At 40.7% G+C, this 25,752-nt stretch overlaps 2 protein-coding genes and 1 non-coding gene across 5 annotated transcripts; all 3 read left to right on the top strand.

The window, feature by feature from the left end:
- The first annotated feature begins 238 nt into the window (after nucleotides 1-238).
- On the top strand, nucleotides 239-13,045 carry dpysl5a (dihydropyrimidinase like 5a). 2 transcript variants are annotated; one of them, XM_069661281.1, is made up of 13 exons: nucleotides 239-298; nucleotides 3,534-3,804; nucleotides 6,329-6,487; nucleotides 7,058-7,237; nucleotides 7,332-7,400; nucleotides 7,548-7,592; nucleotides 7,695-7,770; nucleotides 8,631-8,787; nucleotides 8,873-9,014; nucleotides 9,221-9,363; nucleotides 9,494-9,701; nucleotides 10,526-10,694; nucleotides 11,485-13,045. In XM_069661281.1, exons 2-13 carry the CDS (start codon nucleotides 3,544-3,546, stop codon nucleotides 11,568-11,570), a joined length of 1,695 nt encoding a protein of 564 aa, XP_069517382.1. In that variant the 5' UTR covers nucleotides 239-298; nucleotides 3,534-3,543; the 3' UTR covers nucleotides 11,571-13,045. The 2 variants fall into 2 exon arrangements, with proteins under 2 accessions (XP_069517382.1, XP_069517381.1); XM_069661280.1 differs by lacking the exon at nucleotides 239-298 and adding an exon at nucleotides 3,368-3,433.
- Nucleotides 13,046-14,740: 1,695 nt separating this feature from the next.
- mapre3a (microtubule-associated protein, RP/EB family, member 3a) lies at nucleotides 14,741-22,608 on the top strand. 2 transcript variants are annotated; one of them, XM_069662334.1, is made up of 7 exons: nucleotides 14,741-14,845; nucleotides 16,975-17,102; nucleotides 17,184-17,329; nucleotides 17,442-17,634; nucleotides 19,613-19,755; nucleotides 19,878-20,030; nucleotides 21,216-22,608. In XM_069662334.1, the coding sequence occupies exons 2-7, from the start codon at nucleotides 16,982-16,984 to the stop codon at nucleotides 21,282-21,284; spliced, it is 825 nt and encodes a 274-aa protein (XP_069518435.1). In that variant the 5' UTR covers nucleotides 14,741-14,845; nucleotides 16,975-16,981; the 3' UTR covers nucleotides 21,285-22,608. The 2 variants fall into 2 exon arrangements, with proteins under 2 accessions (XP_069518435.1, XP_069518436.1); XM_069662335.1 differs by having other exon boundaries at nucleotides 14,742-14,845; nucleotides 17,442-17,598.
- A 601-nt stretch (nucleotides 22,609-23,209) lies between these two features.
- On the top strand, nucleotides 23,210-23,282 carry trnaa-agc (transfer RNA alanine (anticodon AGC)). The gene has a single exon. It is a non-coding gene; the product is annotated as a tRNA-Ala (tRNA).
- Nucleotides 23,283-25,752: the final 2,470 nt, after the last annotated feature.

Here is a 25,752-nt window from a genome sequence, read left to right as displayed (position 1 = left end):
TGTATATGGTTTTGAAAAATGACTTTCAAACTTTAAATATTGGCCACACTACGTCTTTAAGAGGAATTGGGATTTTATTTTGAAAGCCATTACCGGAAGTCATTTTTGCTTCTCCCTGCTGACTTGACAGCGATGATGCTGCGGTCTGCTGGTCCCGGACCGGCCAGGAAGGCATCCATCTGGTGTGTGTAGCTATCTCCTTGGGAAGTGCCGTCCACACGGATTGTGTTGCGTTCAGTTCCTGCCAGAAAGTAAGCAGAGAGCCGCGTGGAGCAGCAGCAGCAGGCCCATAGAGGAGGTACGTGCTCCACATCTTCAGCTTTATTCTGACTAGTTATTGGCTGTCTCCGGGGAAATGCTCTGTTGGAGCCTAGAGACTTTGTTTCTATCATGCCCCCTGGCTGCACGTCTGGGTGTCTGCCCTGCCTGCTGGTCCTGCCACCTTTCTAGGATCTATAATGTACACACCCTGAAGTACAACTATAACACTTAACCTGGCCGTAGAGCAGGTGTATGATTATAATGTCAGTATACAGGGTTAGATCGCAGGCTGCTCCTTAATGTGGATGAGGGATAGGAGGGGCTGAGAGTTGGGAAGGCGGTTTCTAGGTCGCTAATGAAAGCTGTGCAACCGATCATGCCGGATGGAGACCGGTTTCTTTGTGTCAAGTCGCACAAGTAAAAGTGTCATCATTTTATAGCGATCACACTTTCGCTGCAAATTATAATATTTGCCTGGATAATTATTCTGTTTCATTGGCATATACTTGAAATTACATTTTTTATGTTGCAAGGATTTAACAGGTTTTTACACATTAAAGAGCCTAGGCTATATAAATTTTAAAAGGCATATGATCAACCTAGCATGCCGGCCTATAGTTTTACAATCTAAAACACGTGATTGAACTGTTGTTGCATATTGCATTACATATCGATTTATGTTGTCTGCTTGCTAAAACACCAGCGAGTCTTAAAACAAGTATCATAAGCTCACCTGTTTATTTCCAACTAACCGGCGTCAACTTCCATATTGCCTGCAGAGCAATAGGCCTATAATACAAGTCAAATGTAATAACTTTATTATAGCCTGTAGCTGCCTTGAGAAATTAGGGAACAGAGGAAATACTATGCGAGTGTGTTCCTTCTAACTTGTAGCCCGATAGCATCAGTGCATCTACATTTGGGCAGAAGCCATCCACCACATTACCATCCGTCAGATCTGGATGTGTGAAGGAGTCCACGCCATGCAGTAAAGTTGCCGCACCCTCATACGTACGCTGCCTGCACACACGCAAGCACGCAGGATGGGCACACTCTCACTCCCTCACTCACTCACACACACACACATCACATCATTAATACAGTGGTGGAAAAGGGAGGAGGCAGATTTTGGGGATTGTGTCTTTGTTATTGATGGATAGATAATCACTGATCGTAATCTTATCCATTTTATTCAACACTTGATAGGAGTTAATATAATATTTTGCTTTATCTTGGCTGTGTTTTTTGTGAAAAGTAGATCAGAGTACAGTGGGCACAGTAAAGTAGAGCAATCTATTTGGTTGTGACCTGAAGAGTAGAACTGCTGAGGTCTTGAGACTGCAACATAGCCCAACACCATTACAACATTTGGACCTAAACAAGACTGGATGTACTTTTTCTAATTGAAATGGAGTTATTCTATTCTGCACTTGATTAATCACAAAATGAAGCTGTGAATGTTCTTTAAATGTCAACACCGCTTGGAAGAAAATACAGTTTATTTCTTATTATTTAAAAAAATGTTTTAATCTTTTAAATAAAAAATGTTATCACACTATATCAAACCCACTATTATACATTTTTTATTATACTTCCAAGTTGCCTGAATAAATCCTTAAGTACAAAGTCAGATCTACTGTAACCCACATCATAAGATGCTTGTCTATGAGTTGTGAGCAATTCTACATCAACAGTTATTTTACCTTGTTACCTTGTTTTATCTCAATAATATTATATGTTAAAGGCATACAAGAGATAGGTTTGTATCAGTTGACCAATATCATCTTACCGATGATACATATCATGCATAAAACAATGTGTGGGGGTGATCTAAAAATGATGTCATCATGTAGTTTGTACAACAGAGCGTGCTCCAACTGCACAGTTTACAACACTCCCAGCATTGTCCACAGCACATGTAGTAGAGCATCATACCCGGACAGACGGTGGACTGCACTTAAAGTCGTTGTTCAGTAATGTTGAATATTATTTAATATACTGAAGGTATTTGTTTTAGAGAGCAGCCCTCTGAGTACCACTGTTGACTCATTGCACAATCCATGTCTGTTTTTATTTGAGAACAAAAATGGACTATATCAGCTACCATATTAGTAATTGTACCCCCCAAGATTGGTGTAAGTATCAGTCTCAAAAATCTCATATTGGTAAGGCTAGTATGTCTGCCGGGTTTAGAAAAAAAATTCAAGCATAAAGTTTGATTTTGTGCTGTAGATGTTTTTGTTTTACTACTATTTTTATGACCTACCTGAGTAATTGTTTGGCAACCTCTGAGATTTATCTTTCAACTCTCTGTGGGGTACTGACCCCTACTGTAGTATAGAAGTAGCCCAGCTAGCAGGGAACGTTCCCATAACATTGGCTAACATTACCTACATGTACTAATTACGTTCGAAAGAAAACGTTTTCATCTAATATTCAAAGAACGTTTTAAGATAATTTCAAATAAAGTTTTTGTAACGTTAAAAAACTAAGACAAAACGTTTTAACTGCGACATTTTGAAGATATTTTCAGGATGTTATTGAGGCCTCTGATGTCAGAACGCCTTTTATAAAACATGTGCTCAATGTTACATAAACACAAAGGTAGCACATGCTTACTGCAACATTCTTAGGATCTTTTCAGGATGTTAGTACGGGCTGAACTATCAGGACGTGATTTATAAAACGTTCCTGAAATGTGATTTGAACATTCTCACTACGACTTTCTGAAAATGTTTTCAGAGAACGTTCTCCGGCTATTAAAAGATCAAAACACAACCAGAATGTTCTTAGAACAAAACATTTCCAGCTGGGAGAGCAGATTAATTTGACTGGTATGTTGTAGAAGAAAAAAAACGTACTTTCTATTATTCAGCCACTAAATAGCTTCACGTCGAGTGAGCACCATTATAATTATCTTTATGCTGCTTTAGTCCTTTCAAAATAATGGCCTTATTGACCCCTGTCTGCCCCATTGTGATCCACAACTGGACTCAGCTTCTCTTTATTTACCGCTGCATCACTGTCCAGCGGGACGTCAGGTCTCAGGCGGTGACTGACACAGCCTACTCACGCTTGTAGCTGATGTCAGTCACAGCCTGACAGACTGACCACAGAGCAGCAGCCCTGATTCTTGCCTCTGCTAGACTCGATACATTATTTCAAAGATGAGGTACTGTTAAAGTTTTTCCTGTAGCTGTGAATTTTCTTGCTCTTATTGTAGTTTAGTGACATTTGACATTTACATTTTTTCCCCTTTCTCTTGCCTACAGAGCGATAGCCATGTCTTCCAGCTCAGCGAATGTGCGGATCCTGATAAAGGGCGGCAAGGTGGTGAACGATGACTGCACCCAGGAGGCCGACGTCTACATCGAGAACGGCATCATCCAGCAGGTGGGGAAGGAGATGATGATCCCCGGTGGAGCCAAAGTGATAGACGCCTCCGGAAAGCTGGTCCTCCCCGGGGGCATCGACACCAGCGTGCACCTGGAGGAGAGCTTCATGAACGCCACCACGGCAGACGACTTCTACAGCGGCACCAAGGTAACGGAAAACAAGAAAGAGTTAGGACAGGAAGTAGGGCAACTGGATGTGTCCTAATTGTTGGAAAAAGCACCAGCATGTTTTTCAATCGAAGCATGAAATATGAACAATGTTTCTGCAGATTAAGATCCAGACTCAAACGATTGAGTGCAGTTTTTGTGCTAAATTTAACTCCAATCTCTTACATCGCTCTCTAACTTTGATCACAAATGTGTTGTTTTTTTCTGTCAGACAGAGGCAGATGAAAGCTTTGCACTGAGGCTAATTTTAACCAAGGTGTCAGAGATGCTCCTTTAGTCTGGTTCCAATGACATGAAACAGCTTCCTTGATATTTTGGCATCAAATATGGCGTCTTACTGCAGACACAACGACTTTGCTGTTTGGTAAAATGCTAAAATTAGAACATATTGAAAACACTTCAACTGCAACAGTGAGAACTATTAAATATAAAGCCTTGAAATGGAATAATTGAATGTAAACGGCAAACTTGTTTAAAGTAGGCTGATGGTGATAGTTTGACGTCTAAGGCTGTATTGCTTGGAAGTAGTTACACCAGAGTTTCCTAAAGCTGGGACGTCCGTCTTTTAGGTAGAGCTCCAGCAATAAGTTGATTATTAAACTTGTAAGTGAGCAAATGTTTTTTAATGTTTTTGAACAGGAAAAAAAACATACATACATAGCCTTCATAATATATCATCCACCAAAACCAACTACACCTAGGACAGGAAACAAGGACAAAGGGAATATGACAGATGTCGATCATTATATAAAGTATACATTCTATGCAGCATATGCGAACTGAGTGCACCATATGATATGAACTATACCACCTAAATAGTACATGTCTCAGTACATCACATTATATAAAAATCTTTGAATGTTGTACAGTAATTGGAGAGGGTGAAACTCCTCAGCACATCAAGTTGCCGTAAGAAAAGAGCTGCATATTTTCATGTATATATCTTGCCTATCCATCAGCTTATAACACAGTCTTTCATAGGAGGAAATCTTAGCCACTTCGTCCATCCACTCCTTTGCCGATTATATCTCCTTTGGTCCAGTGAAGCAACACCCAGTACTAAGTGGGGAGGAGATCTCCTGGGTATTTAGACCACTTCCGTTCAAAAATGTAGCATTTTCTAAGCAAAAGTATCCAACGTTATTTTGTTTCAGCTTCTCAATTATTAAGATTCTCTGGCTTTCTAACTTTTCTGTGATTGTTAAACGTTTATATATTCAAGTATTTGACTGTTGGTTGGACAAAACAAGACATTGAAAGACTGATCCTGCTTCAAAATTGCAAGTGATGATCATAAAAAGATCATCAGCTGAATGACAATGAGCTTAAAAAACAGCAAAGATGCATTTACTGTAAGAGCAAGCTGCAGCTAACACAAGCGCAACCTAGACGCGACGTGTGATCCGCTCAGTTTTTCTGAACTATATCTTTTTATAGTAATCAGTAGATAATGGAAGTAATTTTTAGCTGCAGCCCTACTTGGCAGATGTATGTGTTTTTTTTACAAGGTTGCAGAGACTGTGTTTCACCAGCGTAACACAAAGATGATTTGGCACTTTGCTGCTGGCGAGACTGCCAGCAAGTGTACACACTGGAGTCATCATGGCTGCTGATAAGAGCGGGATACCCCACTCTGCCTCAGGGCACCATGGTGACGCATCACTATGTAGCACTATGAGGCGATGGAGGCTGAGAGATGACGGCTGCTCAGCTTTTTTTCTGTTGTTTTAAGGAACAGTAAAGACGGTAGACGCTGGTGACAGACACTATTCTCCCCTGTTCGCTCTCCTCGCCCCTCCCTCCTCCCCGCCCTCCCTGAGACAAATGCAGATCAGTATCTGTTGCCATGGATACCGGTGGGCTGCTGCAAAGACTGCTGCAAAGCCTTTTCACTCTCGCCATTGTGCGTGGAGACAATGGTTCTCAGACCCACGCCCCCCCTCGTGCTCCCCTCCCATCACACACTCCTCCACTCTCTAGGGTCAGCTGACAGATGCTCAGTGAAGCATGCACTTACACACAAAACACGCTCTGTCCTCGTGTGTTAGGATTATTTATATTTCATGTAGAGGCAGTTTAAAACGCCTAAATCTATTTTTGGAGGATTAAATTTGCTGATACAGTAAAGAAATGAAAGTTATTGCTTTAAATGATCCTTGATAATATTGTTGAAAGCAGTCCATCCTGTGCTTTAACGACTGAAGGATTTATATGCCCCTCAGCGGTCGTCTGCAAACAACCATGACCATAAGCATTAAGTGCAATTGAAGCTTTCCCTTTTATTGGAGATGGAGCTGCGTTGATTAGTAGATTAAAGATCCTTCAGTATTTATGGGTTTAATAAATCAATGTGGGTTTAATTTGAGTTTCAGTTAATTAAAGGAATGCTTATTACAATTCACCTCCACCACAAAGTACATCCCAAAAAAACAAAAGAAATTTACGAGCACAATTACATCCTACGTTTAAAGTTACTTGAAAGCTATTGTTTGTGTTTCTTCCAGGCTGCTCTAGCCGGCGGTACAACAATGGTGATCGGACACGTCCTGCCGGAGAAGAACGAGTCTTTGCTGGAAGCCTACGAGACGTGCCGCAGCTCGGCGGACTCCAAGTCCTGCTGTGACTACGCCTTGCACGTGGGAGTGACTTGGTGGGGACCCAAGGTACTCCAACACTGAGCTTCTCCTCCACATATCATATTTCTCCTCATATCATCATGGGAAAAAAAATTACATTTAGTAGGAAACTGTTAAAGCTAAGAGCTGCCTGTTTTGTCTGCCTACAATTCCCAGAATGCTGTATGACAGCCTCCAGGGACTACAGTAGATGTTTACACATTCCTTTCAGCTACTTGTTTCATCATGGAGAAAGAGATTTATTTTAATGCCAGGACAAATTTGAAGTAACTTCATATAGAAATATCATGTAGCAGTGTTGCATTCTGGTTAATTGAGGCTGGGAGGGATGTTTTCCTTCTCTTTTTCAGTGTTTTTTTAATAATAATTGTTAAAACACCAGTTCAAAATACTGCCATAAGGAATGAGTTGATGATGATTTGGTTTAAAATAGATATTTTAGACTTATCCACAATAATAAAGGAAAAAAATCCACCAAATAAAACACAAAACACAAATAAACAAATTATTTTTTCCTTCGCTCATCCATAAATTACTCTCTGTACAAGGTTCAGACTAAGAAATGCTAGAGCTCATTCACACTTTCCCTTCCTGCAGGTGCGTCTTGAGATGGAGAGGCTGGTTAGAGAGCAGGGAGTGAACTCCTTCCAGATGTTCATGGCCTATAAGGACATGTTCATGCTGAGGGACAGCGAGCTCTTCCAGGCGCTGCAGCACTGTAAGGACATCGGAGCGATCGCGAGAGTCCATTGCGAGAACGGGGAGCTGGTGGCAGAGGTTTCACTACCTTCTCATTCATATTTATGTCTTTATATATTTTGTATTGATTAGTTGTACATATTATTTATTGCATTGTCTTGCCTCTTCCCAGGGTGCAAAAGAGGCACTGGATCTGGGCATCAGTGGCCCAGAGGGTATTGAAATCAGCAGGCCTGAAGAGGTAAGAAAGTCAGGATTATCCTGGTGCCCCCTTAAATACCGTCCAATTAAGACTCTTGTCAAGAGAATTAATCTCATTTGTGTAATTAGGTGAGTCCAGTCCCTCATTCTCACCATGATTCCTCACAGTCTTTTTGTTTCTTTACAGTTGGAAGCAGAGGCGACCCACAGGGCAATAACCATCGCCAACAGGGTGAGTGAGATCTCCACCAAACAAATACTGTCTATAATCGTGGCAATAAAAGCTGTTTAACTGTGTAACTGACTGTGATTTTGTGTGTGTGTTTTCTGTTAGGCCCACTGCCCGATCTATTTGGTCAACGTGTCCAGTATGGCTGCAGGAGATGTCTTGGCTACAACTAAGATGCAGGGTAAGGCTTATTTCTGTTACAATTACCATTATCATGTGGGTAAAAAACAAAAAATGTAAAAATGCGATGCCTGCATTTATAAAATAATTGCTTCTATTAGTATAAAAAAAATATATTTTTTTGCATTTGATTTGTAAAATCTAAAAAGGCCAAACAGACTGCTGACAAATGCTTGATTTGGCTTGAAGTCTTAAAGGGCCAGTTCGCCGATTTTCAACCTCATTCCTATCATACTATTATGGGGAGTTAAAAACTGCAATTTCGCTCTGTGCCTTTGGAGGATGCTATCTGCTTCTCCAATGGGCCCTGGAAAACCTCCACCAGACTACGTAAAATGTATCATCTAGCGGAGGCCAGGGAGCTCGCTAAACTACACTTCCTCAATCTAGGACGCCCGCCTCTGATGTCATGTCTCGTTCAAAATCGTCAGGTTTGAAATGTAGACTGCAGACCTGAAGATTTTTTAGACGATCCACTGGTATGTTCTCGTCGTATTTTGGATTCTGTACCGCTCTGAGCCATCGCCTACAGTGAAACAGAAGTATTTCACTCCAGCGTCTATTGCTGGGCCGTTCCTTTCAGAGGGAGGGACACAATGCATGCTGGGTGTTGTAGGAATGTAGAATGGGCGAAACCACAAGCTGCTTGTACAACTTTCTCCACAGCTATGGCGCCAACTTCAAATATTATTGCTTCTAGCGATTACAGAGAACACCAGCTTTGACTGACAGTGGCTTTTTACAGGGGCGAATTGCTCCTTTAATCTTGTAACCTCATGCTATCTTAATACCTTTTCTGACAACACTCTTTTTACCATCATGTGATCCAGTGTGCATCCTTTTTTTTCTGTCTGTCCACAGGTAAGGTGGTCCACGGTGAAACAACCACGGCCCACTCTGTGCTGAACGGCATGCAATACTACCATCAGGACTGGGCCCACGCTGCTGCCCACGTCACCGTGCCTCCTCTCCGCCTGGACCCCAACACTCCCAACTTCCTCATGAGCCTTCTGGGAAAGTGAGGAAAACACCAAGGAATCAACTGTAAACTGATGTTTCTGGTTAAGTCTTGTGATCCTTAATCTTGCTCCTTTCCGCTGCAGTGATACTTTGAATGTTGTGGCCTCCGACCACCGCCCGTTCACCATCAAACAGAGAGCCATGGGCAAGGATGACTTCACAAAGATCCCCCATGGGCTTCCAGGCATTCAGGATCGCATGAGCGTCATCTGGGAGAAAGGAGTGGTATGTGTAGCTCTTTTGTTCCTGTCTGGCTGCCAATAAACATCCACAAATAGAGCATCTGTTTGGGTTTGCTGGTTATCGATTTAAACTTTTTATTTTTCTTAAACAGCAGAGCTAAATAAAGAAAGCTTCTCCTGTTGTAGCAGTCTGAATATGTGTTTTAAATCAGGGTTACAAACATACTTTATCCGTGTTTTGGTTCACAGATTGGAGGAAAGATGGATGAGAATCGCTTTGTAGCAGTCACAAGCTCAAACGCAGCCAAGATCTACAACCTCTACCCCAGGAAAGGGAGGATCATCCCCGGAGCAGATGCTGATGTAGTCGTCTGGGACCCAGAGGGATCAAAGTATGAAACCCGATCCCTCCATTCATCGACCGGCTTGTCTCGCAGAAGCTTTTATCTCCAGTCTCTGAAGCTGATTAGCTTTTTGTCTGATATAACTGGGTCAAGTTCTCTCTCCACCTCTGTCTTGCAGGACCATTTCTGTGGATAACCAGGTCCAGGGAGGTGACGTAAACCTGTACGAAGGTTTGCGCTGCCATGGCGTACCCCTGGTTACCATCAGCCGCGGCCGCCTGGTCTATGAAAACGGCATGTTCACGTGTGCCGAGGGCTCGGGAAAGTTTTGCCCTCTGAGAACCTTCCCGGATTATCTTTACAAGAAGATGGTGCAGAGGGAAAAGGTATCAGACAGAAACGTGCTTGTTAAAATCACAGTGGATTGACTGTCAACATTAGAGCTTAATTAGATTAATTAGAAGATGAAACTAAATCAATTTCCATTTATTTTATTTGGTGAGCAAAATGTCAAACATTTGCAAAATTTTGCAGTATTTGATCATTTAAACAAAGAGCGTTTAAGGTTTGGAAGGAATTTGAAGAAAAACTGAGATGATTTGGGGAATTTTAAAGACTAATCCGTGATTAATCAATCAATCACGGACATCTGTAGTTACAGTTTGTTACAAGTGACGTTATGTTACTAAAACCCCTTTCCCACCAAAATTGATGTTGACGCAGATTTTTCAGACCCAGGAAGACTGGCTAATAAATGCTGATTGTGTCTTTTCCCATTGCCAGTGAAGCATACTCCTTACAGTCTCTTTTCTGCTGCGTCACAAACGCGCCGGAAACCGGGTTAGTAAATACAAACCTGTCGCCTTATTTCTTCTTCCCCTCGGATCAGCAGAAGCTCTCTCTTCTTGCTGTCTTGCCAGAGTTGCTGCCTTGCACGAAACAAAGAACAAATTTGCCGTCGTATGTTCTTCTGTTTTTATACAACAGTGGGTGTAACTTTGCTTGTATTGAGAGTAGATGTCTACTAACAGTAACCCCTCTGTTACTTACCCAACTTCACTTCTGCCTTACTGTTGCACATTTTGTAATAGACATTATTTTAAACTCACATTTCCAAGTGAGTATAAAACTGTTTTGAACCCGTTTTAAGCATAACATGTCCAGCTATCTGAATATGTATGTGTAATACATGTGTGTGCTGACCTCTCAGTCGCAGGCTGTGAAAGCTGTTGAACGGGAGCCCTACACGGGTGAAGTAGTTGCAGTGGCCAACTCAGGAAAGAGGGACGTTGGATGTTCAGATCTGGACACTCCGACGCGCCCCTGCACCCGGCACGGTGGCCAGAGGGACCTCCACGAGTCCAGCTTCAGCCTGTCTGGTAAGAATCAACACAATTATTCAGACATCAGAGGCTGTGTTAAAAATGCAGGTATTTTTCTTTACACTGCTAACTGGAGTACTGCTTGTGAAACTTCGCTGTATTTTGTCTCTGCCTTTTCCAACTTTATAAACATGCACTAATTGGCCTGATGAGGGCGCCATATTTACAGAGATTTAAAGGAGCTCTGGCGCTTCCTGTTGATCCCATGCAGTCTGTGGGGGGTGAAATGTTGAGGATTAAACTGGTTTACACAGCATTAAAAGCTTTTAATAAGACAGAGTCAAACATTTACCGCATTTTGAAAAGACTATTGCTTTTAAAACCAACGTGTAATCAGCTTATATCAACCTCTTTTTCAGTCATATTTTATATTACTTATGTACTTATATTATTCAGCACACTTTTTAAAGTGTTTTGGACATTTTTATGTTTTAATTTGACATGAGAGCAGACAGGAAATGAGGGGAAAGACAGGGAAAGAGATGCAGCAAAGTTCCGAGCAACTAGGAATGTTGTGGTTTACAGTCAACACTTTAACCCCGACACTTTTAAGCCATTAAGGAACCATTTTTGGGGATTCTTTACGGCTTATTTCTGTGCCATAAAGATGGACTGTAAACCCAAATACTTGCCAGTAAATAGAAATGGTTTGAGCCTCATCTGAACCAGAATAAATTGCGTATATCCACCAGAAACTGAAATATAAGCTGTTTAGAAAACCCTTTAAAATACCATAAGAAAACAGTGCACGCTAGTAAACACATGATCACGCTCCCTGCCGCTCCAGGTGCCCAGATCGATGACAACATTCCAAAGAGATCCTCGGCCCGCATCCTCGCTCCCCCTGGAGGGAGATCCAGCGGGATCTGGTAACCAATCAGACGGCCATAACCTGAAGCTGAAGAATGACACCTGAGGGGGAAACGCACGGCCCGAGCAAGACGATGACTTGTTTTTGTTTCTGAGAGCGTAGAATGTGTGTGGGGTAATGAAGTCATGCTTTTATTTTGAAATCAGCACAGTTAATATTAAGATTGTAAAACATGAAACTGTATCACGTTGCCGTAATAATATTTGAATATGGATCAGTATGGACTGTTATAGCTACAAAAATTCAGTCAAGTGTTAACCAAATATAAGCAGCAATTAGAATATGAGTTGCCGATGAATAACGTTGGCTGTTGGATTACGTAAGGGGAAATATCTTATGAATAGTTTTAGGAGCGTGAAGGTGAGTAATGGTTTTTATGATGCGATTGTGTTACCTCACTGTAAAATACGATTTTGCACTTGTATCATGTACTATTTAGATGCCTTTTTACATGATTTAATGTCACAAATATCACAAATGTCTTTCTACTGCGAGCCATGAAATGTAATTAATTATTACAAGGGAGTCACATGACATTAATGTCAGTTAAAAACAAAGTAATTGACCAATTGAAGATATCTTAATGCAAGCTAACCTTTTATATCTGTTTGTTTATTTATTTTTTATATCGCATTATTTGTGCTGTTTTCTGTTGATGCTACTGTGTTAGAATTATTTCCTCATAAGAATAAGGTCTGTGTTCTGTAGTTGTCAGATTAGCATTTCAGATCATGTTTACAGCCTTATAGCAGAATAGACTTCTGTTCCACCCCCACCAAATGTGAATGAACCTATGCTGTGTGTACCGTGCATGGTAGCATAGTTAGCTCTACTTTTATTAGCACTAATGTTGCTCCTGTTGCGCAGCATACTTTTGTGATCGTATCCATTTTCCACAGACAGCAAAAAGTCTCACCCAAACTGCCTTTTTCTCACCTGAGAACACAAGAAACCCACAAACACACCGTCTCATACTGCCGGGACTGATCACGACATGTTGATCGCTGTCGAGAGGGCACTTTTTACTGCTTTAATGTAGCTTAAAATGTTCCCTCAATGTAAAACACCACTGTGAAGCATACGGAGAAGGTGAAGTGATCCTCTTTAGCATTTGGAGCAAAGCACTGACACTACTACTGTATATTTAACGTCTGTTTTTAGTTACTGAATTAGTCTTGTGAGTAATTGTTTTAATAGTTTTGTTTTATTTTTGTCAATGCTGCCATGTGCACACAAGATTTGTACCATGTTAAGACTGTTAAGCAGATCGTCCTGCTGCAGTAAAAGTCCTACATCATCACTGTTTGTTTTTGTTAGACAGATTTCACTGTTTTATCTTTCGAAGCTCCAGTGAAGCTTGTTTTCTCTCCCTCCCTCCCAAATGTACTCTGGTGCTGAACACATTGAATTCCTTTTATCTCTTATTTCGTCTTGCAGCTTTTTATCACATGATTTGAGTGCAAATAAACCACAATGAAATCTCCGGCTGAATCCTGTGCCTCATTCCTGAACGGTGGAGGAAAGAACATTTACGTAAGAACAGCCCTTCACTGAACCTGACTTTAGTAGTTCAATTTTTCAACTTGTACTTCACGATGTTTCAGTGGAAAAGATTTACTATAAGTACTTTCTACTTCACTCTATTTATTTGTCAGCTGTAGATAGTTACTTTCAAACCTGTAGTTTCCAACTACAACTTTTATGGCTAATGACTTCTAACTAATAGTGTGTTAAGTTTATAGCAGTGCCACCCGTAACTGATTATCCCTCTGAACATCCAAAGATGCAGAAGTTTCGTGTTTTAATGTTAAAATCCTTTTCACATTTTACCCAAGAAAAAAATATAAATACAAAACATTTATTCAAATTGTAGCAGTGCCTTCTTTGTGATTTTTTCTTACCCATATTCTGATCTCAAAACCTCATAGTTTTATCATGTGGCTCTTATGAGGGGGCTCAACCCTAATAGGTTGGGAATCATTGGACTAAACTACAATTAAACTACTAGTATATTATATAGTATTATATTCTACTATCTATATATGTGTTCATATTATACTGTACATTCTGTACACCTTATTACATCTGATATTCTGTTTTTGCTGCTGTAACATACACTGTTATTGACTTAATATTCCATATCATACTACATTATATACATATGCATACTGTAATATAACATACTGTATTTATTTGACCCTTTTTATATTGCACCTTATTTATACTGTACTATTTCAACCTGCTAAATGTTGCTGCTATTACCCATATGTGTCACTTTATTCTATACCATGTCACTTATGTCACTTTTGTATACCAGTTGTATATACCTCTTATTTTATTTTGATTTGTATTTGCCTTTTTGTTACTTGTCTTTGTGCTGTTGCAACAACCAAATTTTTGATCGAAATCATATCTTATCTTATAATAATATATTACTTGGGATAATTTCTTGCACACCTCTGTACGTTCACTTAATTTTGGATGCAGGATAATTACTTGTAATAGACCATTTTGACATTGTTATAGGGCAAAAAACTTTAAATTGATTATTCAGGCTACATAGTTGCATATAGAATACTACTATAGAATACTATAGGCAACAATAATGATAATTGTTTCATTTTAGTGTTACTTTAAAGGCCAAAACTATCCCTATTTGAAAGTTTAAGCTTGTCTTATATGAAGATTTTCTGCAGTGTATTATTATAAACTAAATAACTTGGTCTCTTGAACGGACATAATTTGAAAACATCACTTTCAGCTTTCAGAAATGATAATAGGTTGATGGATTTTGAATCTGTCTTTGACAATTTAAACTAATAGTTGATCTCTTATTAAAGAAAAGTATTGCCAGATCCATCAATAATATAAATAACAGTTTGCTTCAGCTCAAACTTGTGTTTAAGCACAGATCTAGAAACTTCTTCCAGCACAACTGTTGACATTTGTTATCCAGCAACAAATAAAACACTAACATAAGGCATTTTTGTGTGGCCTGACCTCACTAAAACCTCAGTCAATAGCAGGCCTAAAATCCCAACCAGACACATCATGTGTCTCTTAGCTGGAACAGGCCAAAGTCCTATTTATAATGAACCTTTAACAGCATGGAGTCGGGCGCATGCGCGGTGGAAGCTGGATTGTTGCAGCCCCAGACAGGGCGGCCCGTTACCAAGCACTGCACCGCGCGCAGGGTCTCACAACGTCGACAGCAGCAACGGGCATTGACAGAGGGAAAACAGCCAGCGTGATAACAACACAGACACACCTGAATACAGTGAGTATGACCGCAGGAAGACCCGCTCTCTCTTCTTTATCTGTCGTTTTGTGCGTGTTTGCGTTTTATTCCCATGCAGCGAAGGCTTTAATTTCCCGTGCACTGACAGTCCTGAGGTATTCTGGGAGGCCTGCAGAGGGGGCCGCTAGAGGAGAGCAGCACCAGCGTTGCGGCTTTTTAACCAAAAGCAAACGGCCACATTTATTGTTCTCCGTTCGGGCTTGAAATGCCAGACCCCCGCCCATTTATCCATGCCAGACTTCGGGGGGTTCTGCGCTGATTTTGCTGCAGTCATTGTGGCAGCTTTCTCACAGGCCTGGAGAGTAGATTGACTTCTCTTTCATGCGCCGATTTCGATACAATAATCCATATTAATAGAATGCACACCCACTGCAAGGTCTGTGCCTGTTATGCAGCTTTACGTGCATGGGTTTGGCCTTATTGACGGTTTTATTGCTGGTTATTTGGTTGTAAGTTTTAATCATGTAATTGTAGGCTAGCCAAGCCCCGTGGGAGCAGGCTGGTGTAATGCACGCTGCTGCTGAAGGTGCATTCCCAATCTTATCAGTGTTAATGCCTGAAATCACTGCTAACATCGCTATAAATCAGTCATTAATACCGTAACATGTGGTGATATACACTATATTTTCTCTCCAGCTGTCAAACTCACACACAGAGCCATGCCTGACCTTATAACCATCATTTCACAGTTTATTGTGTCAATGTGCATTTTTTTTTACTGCAGGGGATGTCAAGGTGTCACAGGCCTCATTTTGTGCCATGACACTGCTGGAAGGTATTAGCCAGGCAAGCAAAGTGAGCACAGACAAGGCTGGAGCTGCCAGATGTGTAAAGCTGCTCACAAACATCAGGGTATTTCTGTGTAATCTAGTGGGGAGGATTACGCTCACAACACATCTGTAGATTAAAACTGAAACTAAAGATGCTCCTCAGGCGCTGTGTTTACAGTCAAAAGGCAAGAGTACTTCCAAAGAACAGGGGTCTCACAGGGTGAAATCTGCTATGGTTTCTAACCCAGTCCAATGATCTCTAATATGAGAAGACATTAAAAACAACAGCTCCAATTATTATATTTTTAGGACATATGTAAAAGAACTCAATTGCAATTTGGAAAATGGCAATAACAACACACTGACAAATATCTGTAACACGTTAGACAGGATGTTACATGTTATACTATAGTCCATCCTTTATCAGAGATCCAGAACAATTAGATCAAAATACTTCATTGGAATCAGTCCAATAAAGAAGGTCCATGATTAAGTCTTGAGCCGAAACAATCTGTCCTTAAATCTGCATAACAGTAAACAAAATTAATCACCAAACATTTTGATATTTTATTAATTGTTTAAGCCTTGCAGTGAAACACCAGACCAGCCCTTGTTTTATGCTTTTCTGTTTCTAACGTGATACTAAAGTGGCGATTTCTGCGTTTTTGACCGTGGATTGGAGTTTCATAGTTCAATAACTATCTCAGAAAGTATGCCAGTTATATTATATGATGAAATGGCCCTGAAACTAATAAAAAAAATCAAGGTTTAGTTGAGCAAATGCAAAATTATAATGTCTCAAAATATGACGTCTAATACCGTAAGATTATGTAATTATTTTAAATGTATGATATAATTTAGTAACCTGGATGATCAAGTGAACATCATGGTTTACCACTCCACTGCAGCCATAGATTGAGCAGAGAGCAGGTTATTTGAAAACATTGATTTATGTTCTTTTTTTTTGTTTTTTTAGATTAATTTAAAAAATAATCTGCAGATGAATCAACAATGACTGTAACTGTAACAGTAAGTTGCAGGCCTAAATAAGTTGTGCATTTTTTAAAGTCCTAGAAGTCACGTAGGTTGGATTATGCGGAGGATCAGTGGACAGGGCAGAGGAGGACATGGCAGACAGGTTGGGTTATCTTAAAAGAAGGAGGAGGAGGTTCACATTGATTACATGATAAGAGCAATCAGTGTCTATCTATATATACAGAATAGCCAGTTTAAGACAGAGGAAGTAATCAGTTTAAAGTGATCAGGTTGGTTGTTTTTTTAACTAACTTCAACCATTTAAAATTTGACTAAAATATTCTTCTGCTGTTTTCTTTCCAGGAAGGTGATGGCAGTGAATGTGTACGCCACATCGGTGTCCATTGACAACCTCAGCAGACATGACATGCTGGCATGGGTCAACGACTCTTTGCATCTCACCTACACGAAGATCGAACAGCTCTGTTCAGGTAAGGCCGAAGCTTTGAATCAAATAACGTTCAATTATGATGTCAGCAAATACAAAGCGCGTTTTGTTTTGTGTTTTTCAGGAGCGGCGTATTGCCAGTTCATGGACATGTTGTTTCCGGGTTGTATCCTTCTGAAGAAGGTCAAATTTCAAGCCAAGCTGGAGCATGAATTTATACACAACTTCAAAGTTCTTCAAGCGGCTTTCAAAAGGATGAGTGTCGACAAAGTCAGAATGCTTTTATCATTTTATCATGTATTTAATTATTGTGTCATTTCCCTACCCTCAATATGTGATAGCAGGGTGTTGTATTCAAGCATCTCCTGTCTCCCTCCTCCAGATAATTCCCGTAGAAAAGCTTGTAAAGGGGAAGTTCCAGGACAACTTTGAATTCGTACAGTGGTTCAAGAAGTTCTTCGACGCCAACTACGACGGGAAAGAGTACGACCCTTTACTAGCCAGACAGGGGCAGGACGTGGCCCCCGCCCCCAACCCAGGTGATCACTTTATCCACAGACCAAAGAGAAACACAGGTAAACCAAACAGTTCTGCCTTTGCTGCACGGCCTTCCTGAGCTTTGGATGGCTCGAAAGCGCTCCCTGCTAGCAAGTGGTGTGAGCAGCACGATTCACAAGAATGACCGCTGTCCTCTTAGACCCATCTCACTGCCCAGCATTCACAAGCAACACGACACTGTGTAGGTGCGAGCGAGTCACTGGTGGGACTGTGGGAATCACCACTGTGAATAGTGTGATGCAGCATCAGTGGGGTTGGAAAGCCACAACATGCAACCCCAACTGTAAATGCTTTCCCAATTCTGATTGATTGTGATCAGTGGTGCTAGTAGACCTACAGAAATATTTTTCTACAGTGTCCTGCATCAAGCAGCTGATGCAACACTGCCTCAGCTCCATCTCTCTCTGAAAGCTGGACCGATCAACAAGAGAGTACGGTCCTGTTCACACCTGGTATTAACATGCGTCCCAGGTGATCCAATCACAAGTGGACAGATCTGGGTCTCCATTGAACACTTGTGATTGGATCTCACTTACCCACTTTATATGCATAGAAACACGTGCATCATTTTCTTTATTTAACACATTAAGCGATAAGAAATGTGAAGCAGACTCGCAGCAGAGAGAGAGACAAAGAGGAAACGCTGATTTGGAAGAGCTAGCGAGAGCGATCGGGTGAATATGGACAGAAAGTGAAAGTAAGACTTTGTTTGATCCCCTAATGTTACTGTAGTGTTATGCTGTTTGTCATTGAAGTGTTTGAATTACACGACATACTGGAGCCTCTGTTTACAGTTACAAACACACAGATAGATTTTGAAACGTCTATACCTTAATTATCCACGATGATGGTCTTGGTTCGCATCTCTCGCCGGTGTCCAGCAGCTGTCCCGCCCTCTTTCCTCGTCCCTGCACAGAATCGCCCTGTATTGAATAACAAAATGCACTGTCCCTTATTGAATCAGTACATGAGGCTACTGGTTACCGTTTCATTCACAGCCCACTCTTATTGCATGAAAATCGATTCACATGCTTGGAATGACATGAAAAATAATAACACCAAAAGTGTTTCACAAAACATGGGAGAAGTATTAAATTATGCAGTAATGAGAGGGGAGTGATCTGTCAATCAAATTGATTGTTGCCCTAGTTACAGAGACTTTAGCCCCTTTCCCACTGGTCAAAAAACCCACTAACACCCGCTAACACACAGCTTTTTTGGCTTAGTGGGAAAGGTTACAATCGTAATTCAGACCCAGGTCAGATGACTCTGCAGTCAACTTCACTGGCAATGGGAAAAGAGACAATCGGCAATTATTAATGGGTTTCCCAGGTCTGAAAAACCTGTCAACACGCTAATTTGCTGTTGCCATATATAAACATCTCCGTGTTGTCTGAGAGATTGGATCTCAATGCGAACTTGGCTGTTTTCGCACCTTTCCTTAGAGCTGTTCACTTTTGATCCCATCACCCAGGACGCATGTTAATACCAGGTGTAAACAGGGCCTTTGTCTGATTGTACTAACAATAGTAATGTCAGCTTGACCAGCCTTGCTTTGTTTGTGTGAGAGCTTCCTGCTTGAAAATCATGGCAAAAATCTAATTTGACTTGTAGTGTCGTAAGACTGCTTCGTGACTTTGTCACTGTAAGCAGTGTGGTTATAAAAGGGCGATGATGGCATTTATTTTAAAACTCTAGTAATGCATGTTTTATCTTTGAGTTTATCTGAAACACCTCTGCTGAAGCACTTATAGAGGCTTGGCAGGACGCTTTTTCCTTAAGTGTTTGACCCAAATGTGTGAAGTTCAGCCTTTTTAAAGTTGATTCTGAATTTGGCTTTTTAAAATCTGTCAACACATTTTTGTGTCTTTTATATCAGTTTTAAAATCAGCTCTCTATAATGTGCTATATCCATCGCCACAATTGCTACAAAGCCAACATAAGTGCAGTGAATCTTTTGTAATGAAAACAATTAACATCTCTGATCACCTCCAGGACCACAGAGGACGTCTCCAACAGTTCCCAAAAACATGCCAACACCACAGCGGGTCCAACACAACACTCCAGCTCTGAGGAAGAACCCGTCTTTGTCTAGAAACGGGGGCAGTGACGCTGAGATCATGGAGCTAAATCAACAGGTAGAATTTCACAGAGAACAAGGAGAGCTTTACCTCACGTTCAGAGCAAAAGGCAGCTAGTTTATAGTTTTGCCTTCCACTTTTTATTTCCTCTCATTAACGCTGTTTCTTTCCTTTCTTAGTTGATGGAGTTGAAGTTGACCGTGGACGGACTAGAGAAGGAGAGAGACTTCTACTTCAGCAAACTACGGGACATTGAGCTCATCTGCCAGGAACACGAGAGTGAAAACAACCCCGTCCTCAGCAAGATAATCGACATTCTCTACGCAACAGAGGTACCTAACCACGATCAACAATCATCACAATCTGCTTGTGCTTTACTCAGAGTAAATTACAATAGAAAAAAAACACAAAAATTTCCCAGGAGAAAATCATGAGCATAAAATCTGATGATGCAGAGCCTGTGTAGGAGACAATCAATGGAAAATAGTCATCTCTTGTTTTATTATTGATAGCATTAGTTGAAGCAGGAACATTATGTTTTTAAAATCTGTGTTTGTGCTTTAAAAGTATGACAACTGGGCAGTAAGTTAGTTTAGTTTAAGTAGCTTCTCGACCCATCCGGCTGCGGCAGATGGCTGTCCACCAATGAGTCTGGTTCTGCTCTTTTTCCTTGCTACTGATGCCAAGTGCCTGCTCATTAGTGGATTAATAATGGGTCTCTGTAAATAATATAACAAAGAGTACAGTCTATTAAATAACTTTTATGGTTGTTTGGCGCTATATGAATACAAACGTAATGTAATTGATTGATTAACGGCCCAATAAAAGTTGCTTTTGCGCAGCCAAGTTATGATGGTTGAGGTACTCTGGTGCACTGCTTGTAATGGCAACTGTAGTTTGTTATATGCAAACAAATAAATTGATGCTTAAAGTTAGTATGTCCCAGGTAATCATGTGTTTCATTCAGAGCACACATGCTCAATTATATACCCCTTTGCCACCAAAAGTAGCGTGTTGACGCAGGTTTTTCAGACTCGGGAAGACTTGCATTATACTCTTTGGGAAGCAGCACGGAGGCCAGTGACGATGTTACCGTGGTTAGGTCTTTATTGTATCTATTACTCAGTCAGTCTGTTTATCAACATCGTTGCTGACAAATTCGTAACGATGTCACAGTGCTGCTTGGGTGGGAACGGGTGGAATTTGCCTCAGCATCACGCTGGAAAGGGGGCGGAGATTAGCACGTCGCCCCGGGTTTGGTGTTCCCATAATTGCCGATCGCAGCCGGGTCTTCTGCGGAGTAATTTGACCCGGGTCTGAATGCCGATTGTAACCTTTCCCACTAAGCAAAAGAGCCAGGGTTTATTTACCAGTGGGAAAGGGGCTTTGATTGCATTGACTTACAGAAGCAAATGGTACAGAGGCTCTCTACAAGGACGACATCATGTATCTCTTTGGATTTCTTCCTTGACCCGGAAAATTATATCTTATAAAGATGTTTTATTTTTGTTTTTCAGGAAGGCTTTGCGCCTCCGGAGGATGAGGAACTGGATGAACAAGCTCACCTGGACCAGGATGAATACTGAACCCTTCATGCCCCTCCCCCTTAAACATCTCCATCTTCCCTCTCATTTTCTTTTAGCCCTCATTTGTTTTCTACTCTCTGCACGCTCTATAAATACCCACCATTATCCCTCCTCTCCGTCGGTCTTTTCCTTTCTTTCTCATATGTATATCTGTTCGTAACCTCCCCCCATCCTCCCTCTGGCCGTCTATACACGACTTCACTTCATCATCGGTCGCTGCTCCTCCCTGCCTCCACTTACACAGTAACAATAACAGTAACGTACAATATCTCCCAGTTATTTCAGCATGAGTAACGCAGAAATTTGAGCCAAGCCTGGCATGGAGGTTGTTATGGCAAATAGTGAATTTTAAGTCTGTAAATATTACCGACATTTTGTTACTGAGAGAACAATGTCTTTGCTCGTTCTGGAGTTATTTATTTGCCTTTTGTGCGCTGTGATACTTCTATAAGAGCACTGAACAACAATGTGCCATCAGGTCACTCCCAGAGCTACTAAAACTGTAACAAAAGTGACTTTTTAATAGTGATTTCTTATTTATTTAACTTATATTTCATTAAGATTAACTTTCTGTAGCAAAATTGGTGCAAAACCTACTGTACATGAATTGAAAGCTGAGGCCACGTGTTATTTCAGAGTCAGATTCAAGTTTTTAGTTTGCGTTATGGTGGGTTCATGGCATGTAGAAACGCTGAAAGGAAATTCTTTGGTGCAATGAGTCAAGGCGTATGATCAGTGCTCTGCGATTATTCATTATTGATCAGCAACATATCTGAGCATGAGAATGTTACACATTGACTGTGAATGAGTGATATTTTGTAAATGTATTTTGTGTGGAGATTTTGTCTGATGTCGCACGATCCTGGTTATTTACCGTCGTATCTTTTAGGCCAACATGCAGACGCCTACGAGTATAAAATTTAGAGGTGGAAAACCACCAGCAGACTGACAACATGGTTATAGATTGTAGCAGTTCTAATGTGTTATTATAAATATAAGGGAGCCTGGACACTGGATTGATACAGACCCATAATCACATGACTTGTTTTTGTCATGTTCTCCCTACAAACACTTTTCATTTGCGGTAAACGGTTCCCAGGGTGTATGAGTTGTAGTTTGGAAGGAAGTCAGAGTAAAGAGATTTGTGACCAGTTGGTCACGTAAGCATCCAGTTAAACAGAGGAAGTCTCCTTGTCCTTCCCCAGCTTTTTTTACTTTGCAAACTGGCTGTTGTCTGCTCTGGAAGTTGCATTCATTGACCATGTAAACATCCACAGAACACTCATCTTCTGAGTTTTGAATAAATAAACAGTTGTGAAATAAATGGTTGTGGTTTACTTTTAGCGATGCATTTATGTTTTTATGTGTGTAGATAGGCAGTTAAAATGAAAGCTTTCAAGGGCTGCATGTGTGAATTACAGACCGAGTTTAACCTAGTCAGGGATTATATGTGGTCTACACGAAATTCTACGTAAAGATAAGACGGAGACAAACTAGTAACTTTGATGCCAGAAATAATTATGAACATGAGTCAAACACCTTTGGTTTGCAGGTCAGTGTCATGAGCATGTTACCACCCATGACACGCGGGTTCGAGTCCCTCCAGTCCACTCTCCAGTTCTCATATAGTCAACTACTGAACTTTATGTTTTGGTATTAACACTTTATTCGTGTAACCTTCATCACAACGTAATTAATAGCAGTGAATGCTTTGAAGACAGCGCTATAAAATTCAGTTTGAAAACGCATTTGCAAGCATGTGTATTTTCAGTAAAACTATGTTTCGTTCAATACGTGTATTTGTTGCGCCTAACATTTGCAGAAGTAATACGTTCTTAGGAGATGTTGATACAATTAAAACAATCAGCTTGGATCATTAAAAGTTTGAAAACAAGATGGATTTGTGACTCAGTAGTAGACAGTACGGGGGATTAGCTCAAATGGTAGAGCGCTCGCTTAGCATGCGAGAGGTAGCGGGATCGATGCCCGCATCCTCCAAACATAGTCTTTTAGCCTTGACGACTCTGGCATGTCAAAATCGTTTTACACTTCAGAAGGGAATAGTGTTTGTTGAGAGCCTTCAACCAAAATATAATTTATTCAGAGCGTCAGGGTGTTCCTACGACATTATCAAGAGTATCATTCTCTTTCATCATTCTCCAGGTACATTAACTTGCCGTACACTGTCCAACCGCCGCTTCACCGTCATAGAAAACGCCGAATTTCTTTAATTTTAAACACAACAAACGGCACACAGTTATTGCACTAGAGCGGTTTGGGTATATCCCCAGAGAGAATAAGTGCAATATTTTCATTAGATTAAAGACCAGCAGGTGGCAGGACTGCGTCGTATATGTGTGGAGGTTGAGCTACGCTCTGATAAAGACAGTGAAAGTTAAACAGTTCAAAAGTCCGTTAGAATGTACAATACACACCTGAAATATCACATTTTGGTGTTGTCACGGGGGTTACTTACATGAAAATGTTTTTTCAGTGTAATCAGCCCACATGATATCATTTTGGTGCAACGTGTGTCTTTCCTGAATTTGTCATCCATTTTTTAAAGTTAACCGGATAGTCACGGAAGTTGTTCCATAAAGTGAGGTAAAAAAGTAGAGACAAATAAGCTCAAGTTCGTTATAAAAATGTATCTGAAGCCAGCAAGTCAGCTTAATGTTATTATGACGTTATGTGATGTTGAAAGGGATATGTTTAGCCAATATGGAGTTAGCAGTTCTTCAAAAAATTTAATTTTGTTAAATGAATGGTTTGTCCACCCTGTAAACTTGCTTTAACATTGTCCTCTGAACTTGACACTATTATCCCTCTGACCATTATAAACCAGCTCTTTGCAGTCGCCTGCCTTCTCACAAACTATCAAAACAAGCCACTGGTCAAGGCTTGGGCCAAAGAGCTGTGTTAGCCTCTCTGAGCCAGCCTCACTGGATACAAACTGTTTGGCCTGTTGATATGCTCATCTCAGAGCTGCTTGCCAAACTGATGTTGGGCCTCCCACAGTTGTATTTCTTTTGACTCTGTGAAAAACAGTAACGCATGTAAACAATTTCAACATGAACTGTATTTCCTGATGTTGTAGATTTAGGATTATTTCTATGTGTTATGTGTTAATTGTATGTATGACTGTTTTGCTGCCAGATTCAAACAAACAGCCATAGCAGCCAAGTTATGTGTTGAAGCTAAAAGGCTGACATGGGTATAATTCATCCTTTCATCCTGAGCGGAAGGGAGTTAAAAACATACTTAAAAAGTGCCAACTGTTATTGCCTGTCTCCTGATTTCTTGTATAACTAGTAAAATTAAAATGTGTAAAATCAAACCACGCAGATATTAAAATATATTGAATAAAAAAAAAAAATTAATACACAATCACTATGAGCCATAAATTAGGGATGCATGATATTGTCGACACGTTATCGGTATCGGCACTTTATGGCTCTGCCGATAATTTCCGCCATTAAAAACAACGCCTCAATTATGCCTAAATGCTCGATGATTCGACTCGCTATGACATTACTGCCTGCACCACGCCTCTTCCGTCAAGCATGAAGAAAGGTGCAAGATGTCCTAGTTATGGCTATTGTCAGGATTGTCACAGGGAGAGCGCCATCCAAATCTTCTAAAGTTCAAGATTTAAATATTATGTTTGTGTGTTCCCCATACTGTTTGTCTATCTCCTTCTTAACTCTGCCCAGGTCAAATAGGACAGCCTCAGAAATTAGGCCTCACCCATCATCCATGATTAATCATCAATGCGGTGGTGTAAAGGTGTTTTTGTGTCGTTTGTGGCCTTCATTTTCATTTATTGACCCTCTCTTTGGTTACCTTATTTGTTGTTGTTGCTCCTTGCTTGGTTATCTCTGACTGTGTAACAACCTCAGTACATTGTGGTTGTAATTTCGAGTACCTGACTAGCTAGCCACCTGGCAGGTTTGAAGAGCTTGTTGTTTTGCCTTTGTTATTTTTGGTGGTAATCCTGAACTACACCAACATTTTTAGCTGTACATGTGGGATTAAGCTCTACTCAAGTAGTTGACAAGCAATTTTGAGTTGAAAATTAGCACTCATGACAACTTAGCTAGGAAGCAGCAAAGAGAAACATACTTAGCTTTGTAAGTTTGGTTACCTAAACATCACATGCTCACTGTGGTATAACTTTTGCCAAAATGATGGACTGCATGGAGTGGTAACTGTCACTCAATTGTGTCATTTTATGTGCCAGCTACTTACCTTTGTTTGTCCTCTCCAGGGTGGTCAGGCTTAAAGAGTCCCCAGAGTATAAAGGTTCCAGGAGATACCATGTGGTAATTAGAGCAGGGGTGTTAGTCGAAAGCTGGTTGCACAGTATTACGTGTTAAGGTTGACTGTATTGTGTCTTCTGCTCCTGTTGCTGCCACTGAGCACTAAACAGCTTTACTGTATCTTAACAGCCATGTTTGTGAAGAGATGA

Source organism: Semicossyphus pulcher, unplaced genomic scaffold (genome assembly GCF_022749685.1).
Source record: "Semicossyphus pulcher isolate SPU_LCO1_2020_fin unplaced genomic scaffold, fSemPul1.0.p SCAF_14, whole genome shotgun sequence".
Lineage (NCBI taxonomy): Eukaryota > Metazoa > Chordata > Actinopteri > Labriformes > Labridae > Semicossyphus > Semicossyphus pulcher.
The sequence above is the reverse complement of the archived record's forward strand: the minus strand, read 5'-3'. Positions and strand labels throughout refer to the sequence as shown.

Bases quoted from the DNA above. Each gene is read 5' to 3' on its own strand.
- mapre3a (XM_069662334.1), top strand. From the start codon at position 16,982: ATGGCAGTGAATGTGTACGCCACATCGGTGTCCATTGACAACCTCAGC. The intron at 17,103-17,183 runs GTAAGGCCGAAG...TGTGTTTTTCAG, and splicing joins GATCGAACAGCTCTGTTCAG to GAGCGGCGTATTGCCAGTTC. The intron at 17,330-17,441 runs GTCAGAATGCTT...TCCCTCCTCCAG, and splicing joins AAAGGATGAGTGTCGACAAA to ATAATTCCCGTAGAAAAGCT.
- dpysl5a (XM_069661280.1), top strand. The intron at 9,702-10,525 runs GTATCAGACAGA...CTGACCTCTCAG, and splicing joins AGATGGTGCAGAGGGAAAAG to TCGCAGGCTGTGAAAGCTGT. The intron at 10,695-11,484 runs GTAAGAATCAAC...CTGCCGCTCCAG, and splicing joins GTCCAGCTTCAGCCTGTCTG to GTGCCCAGATCGATGACAAC.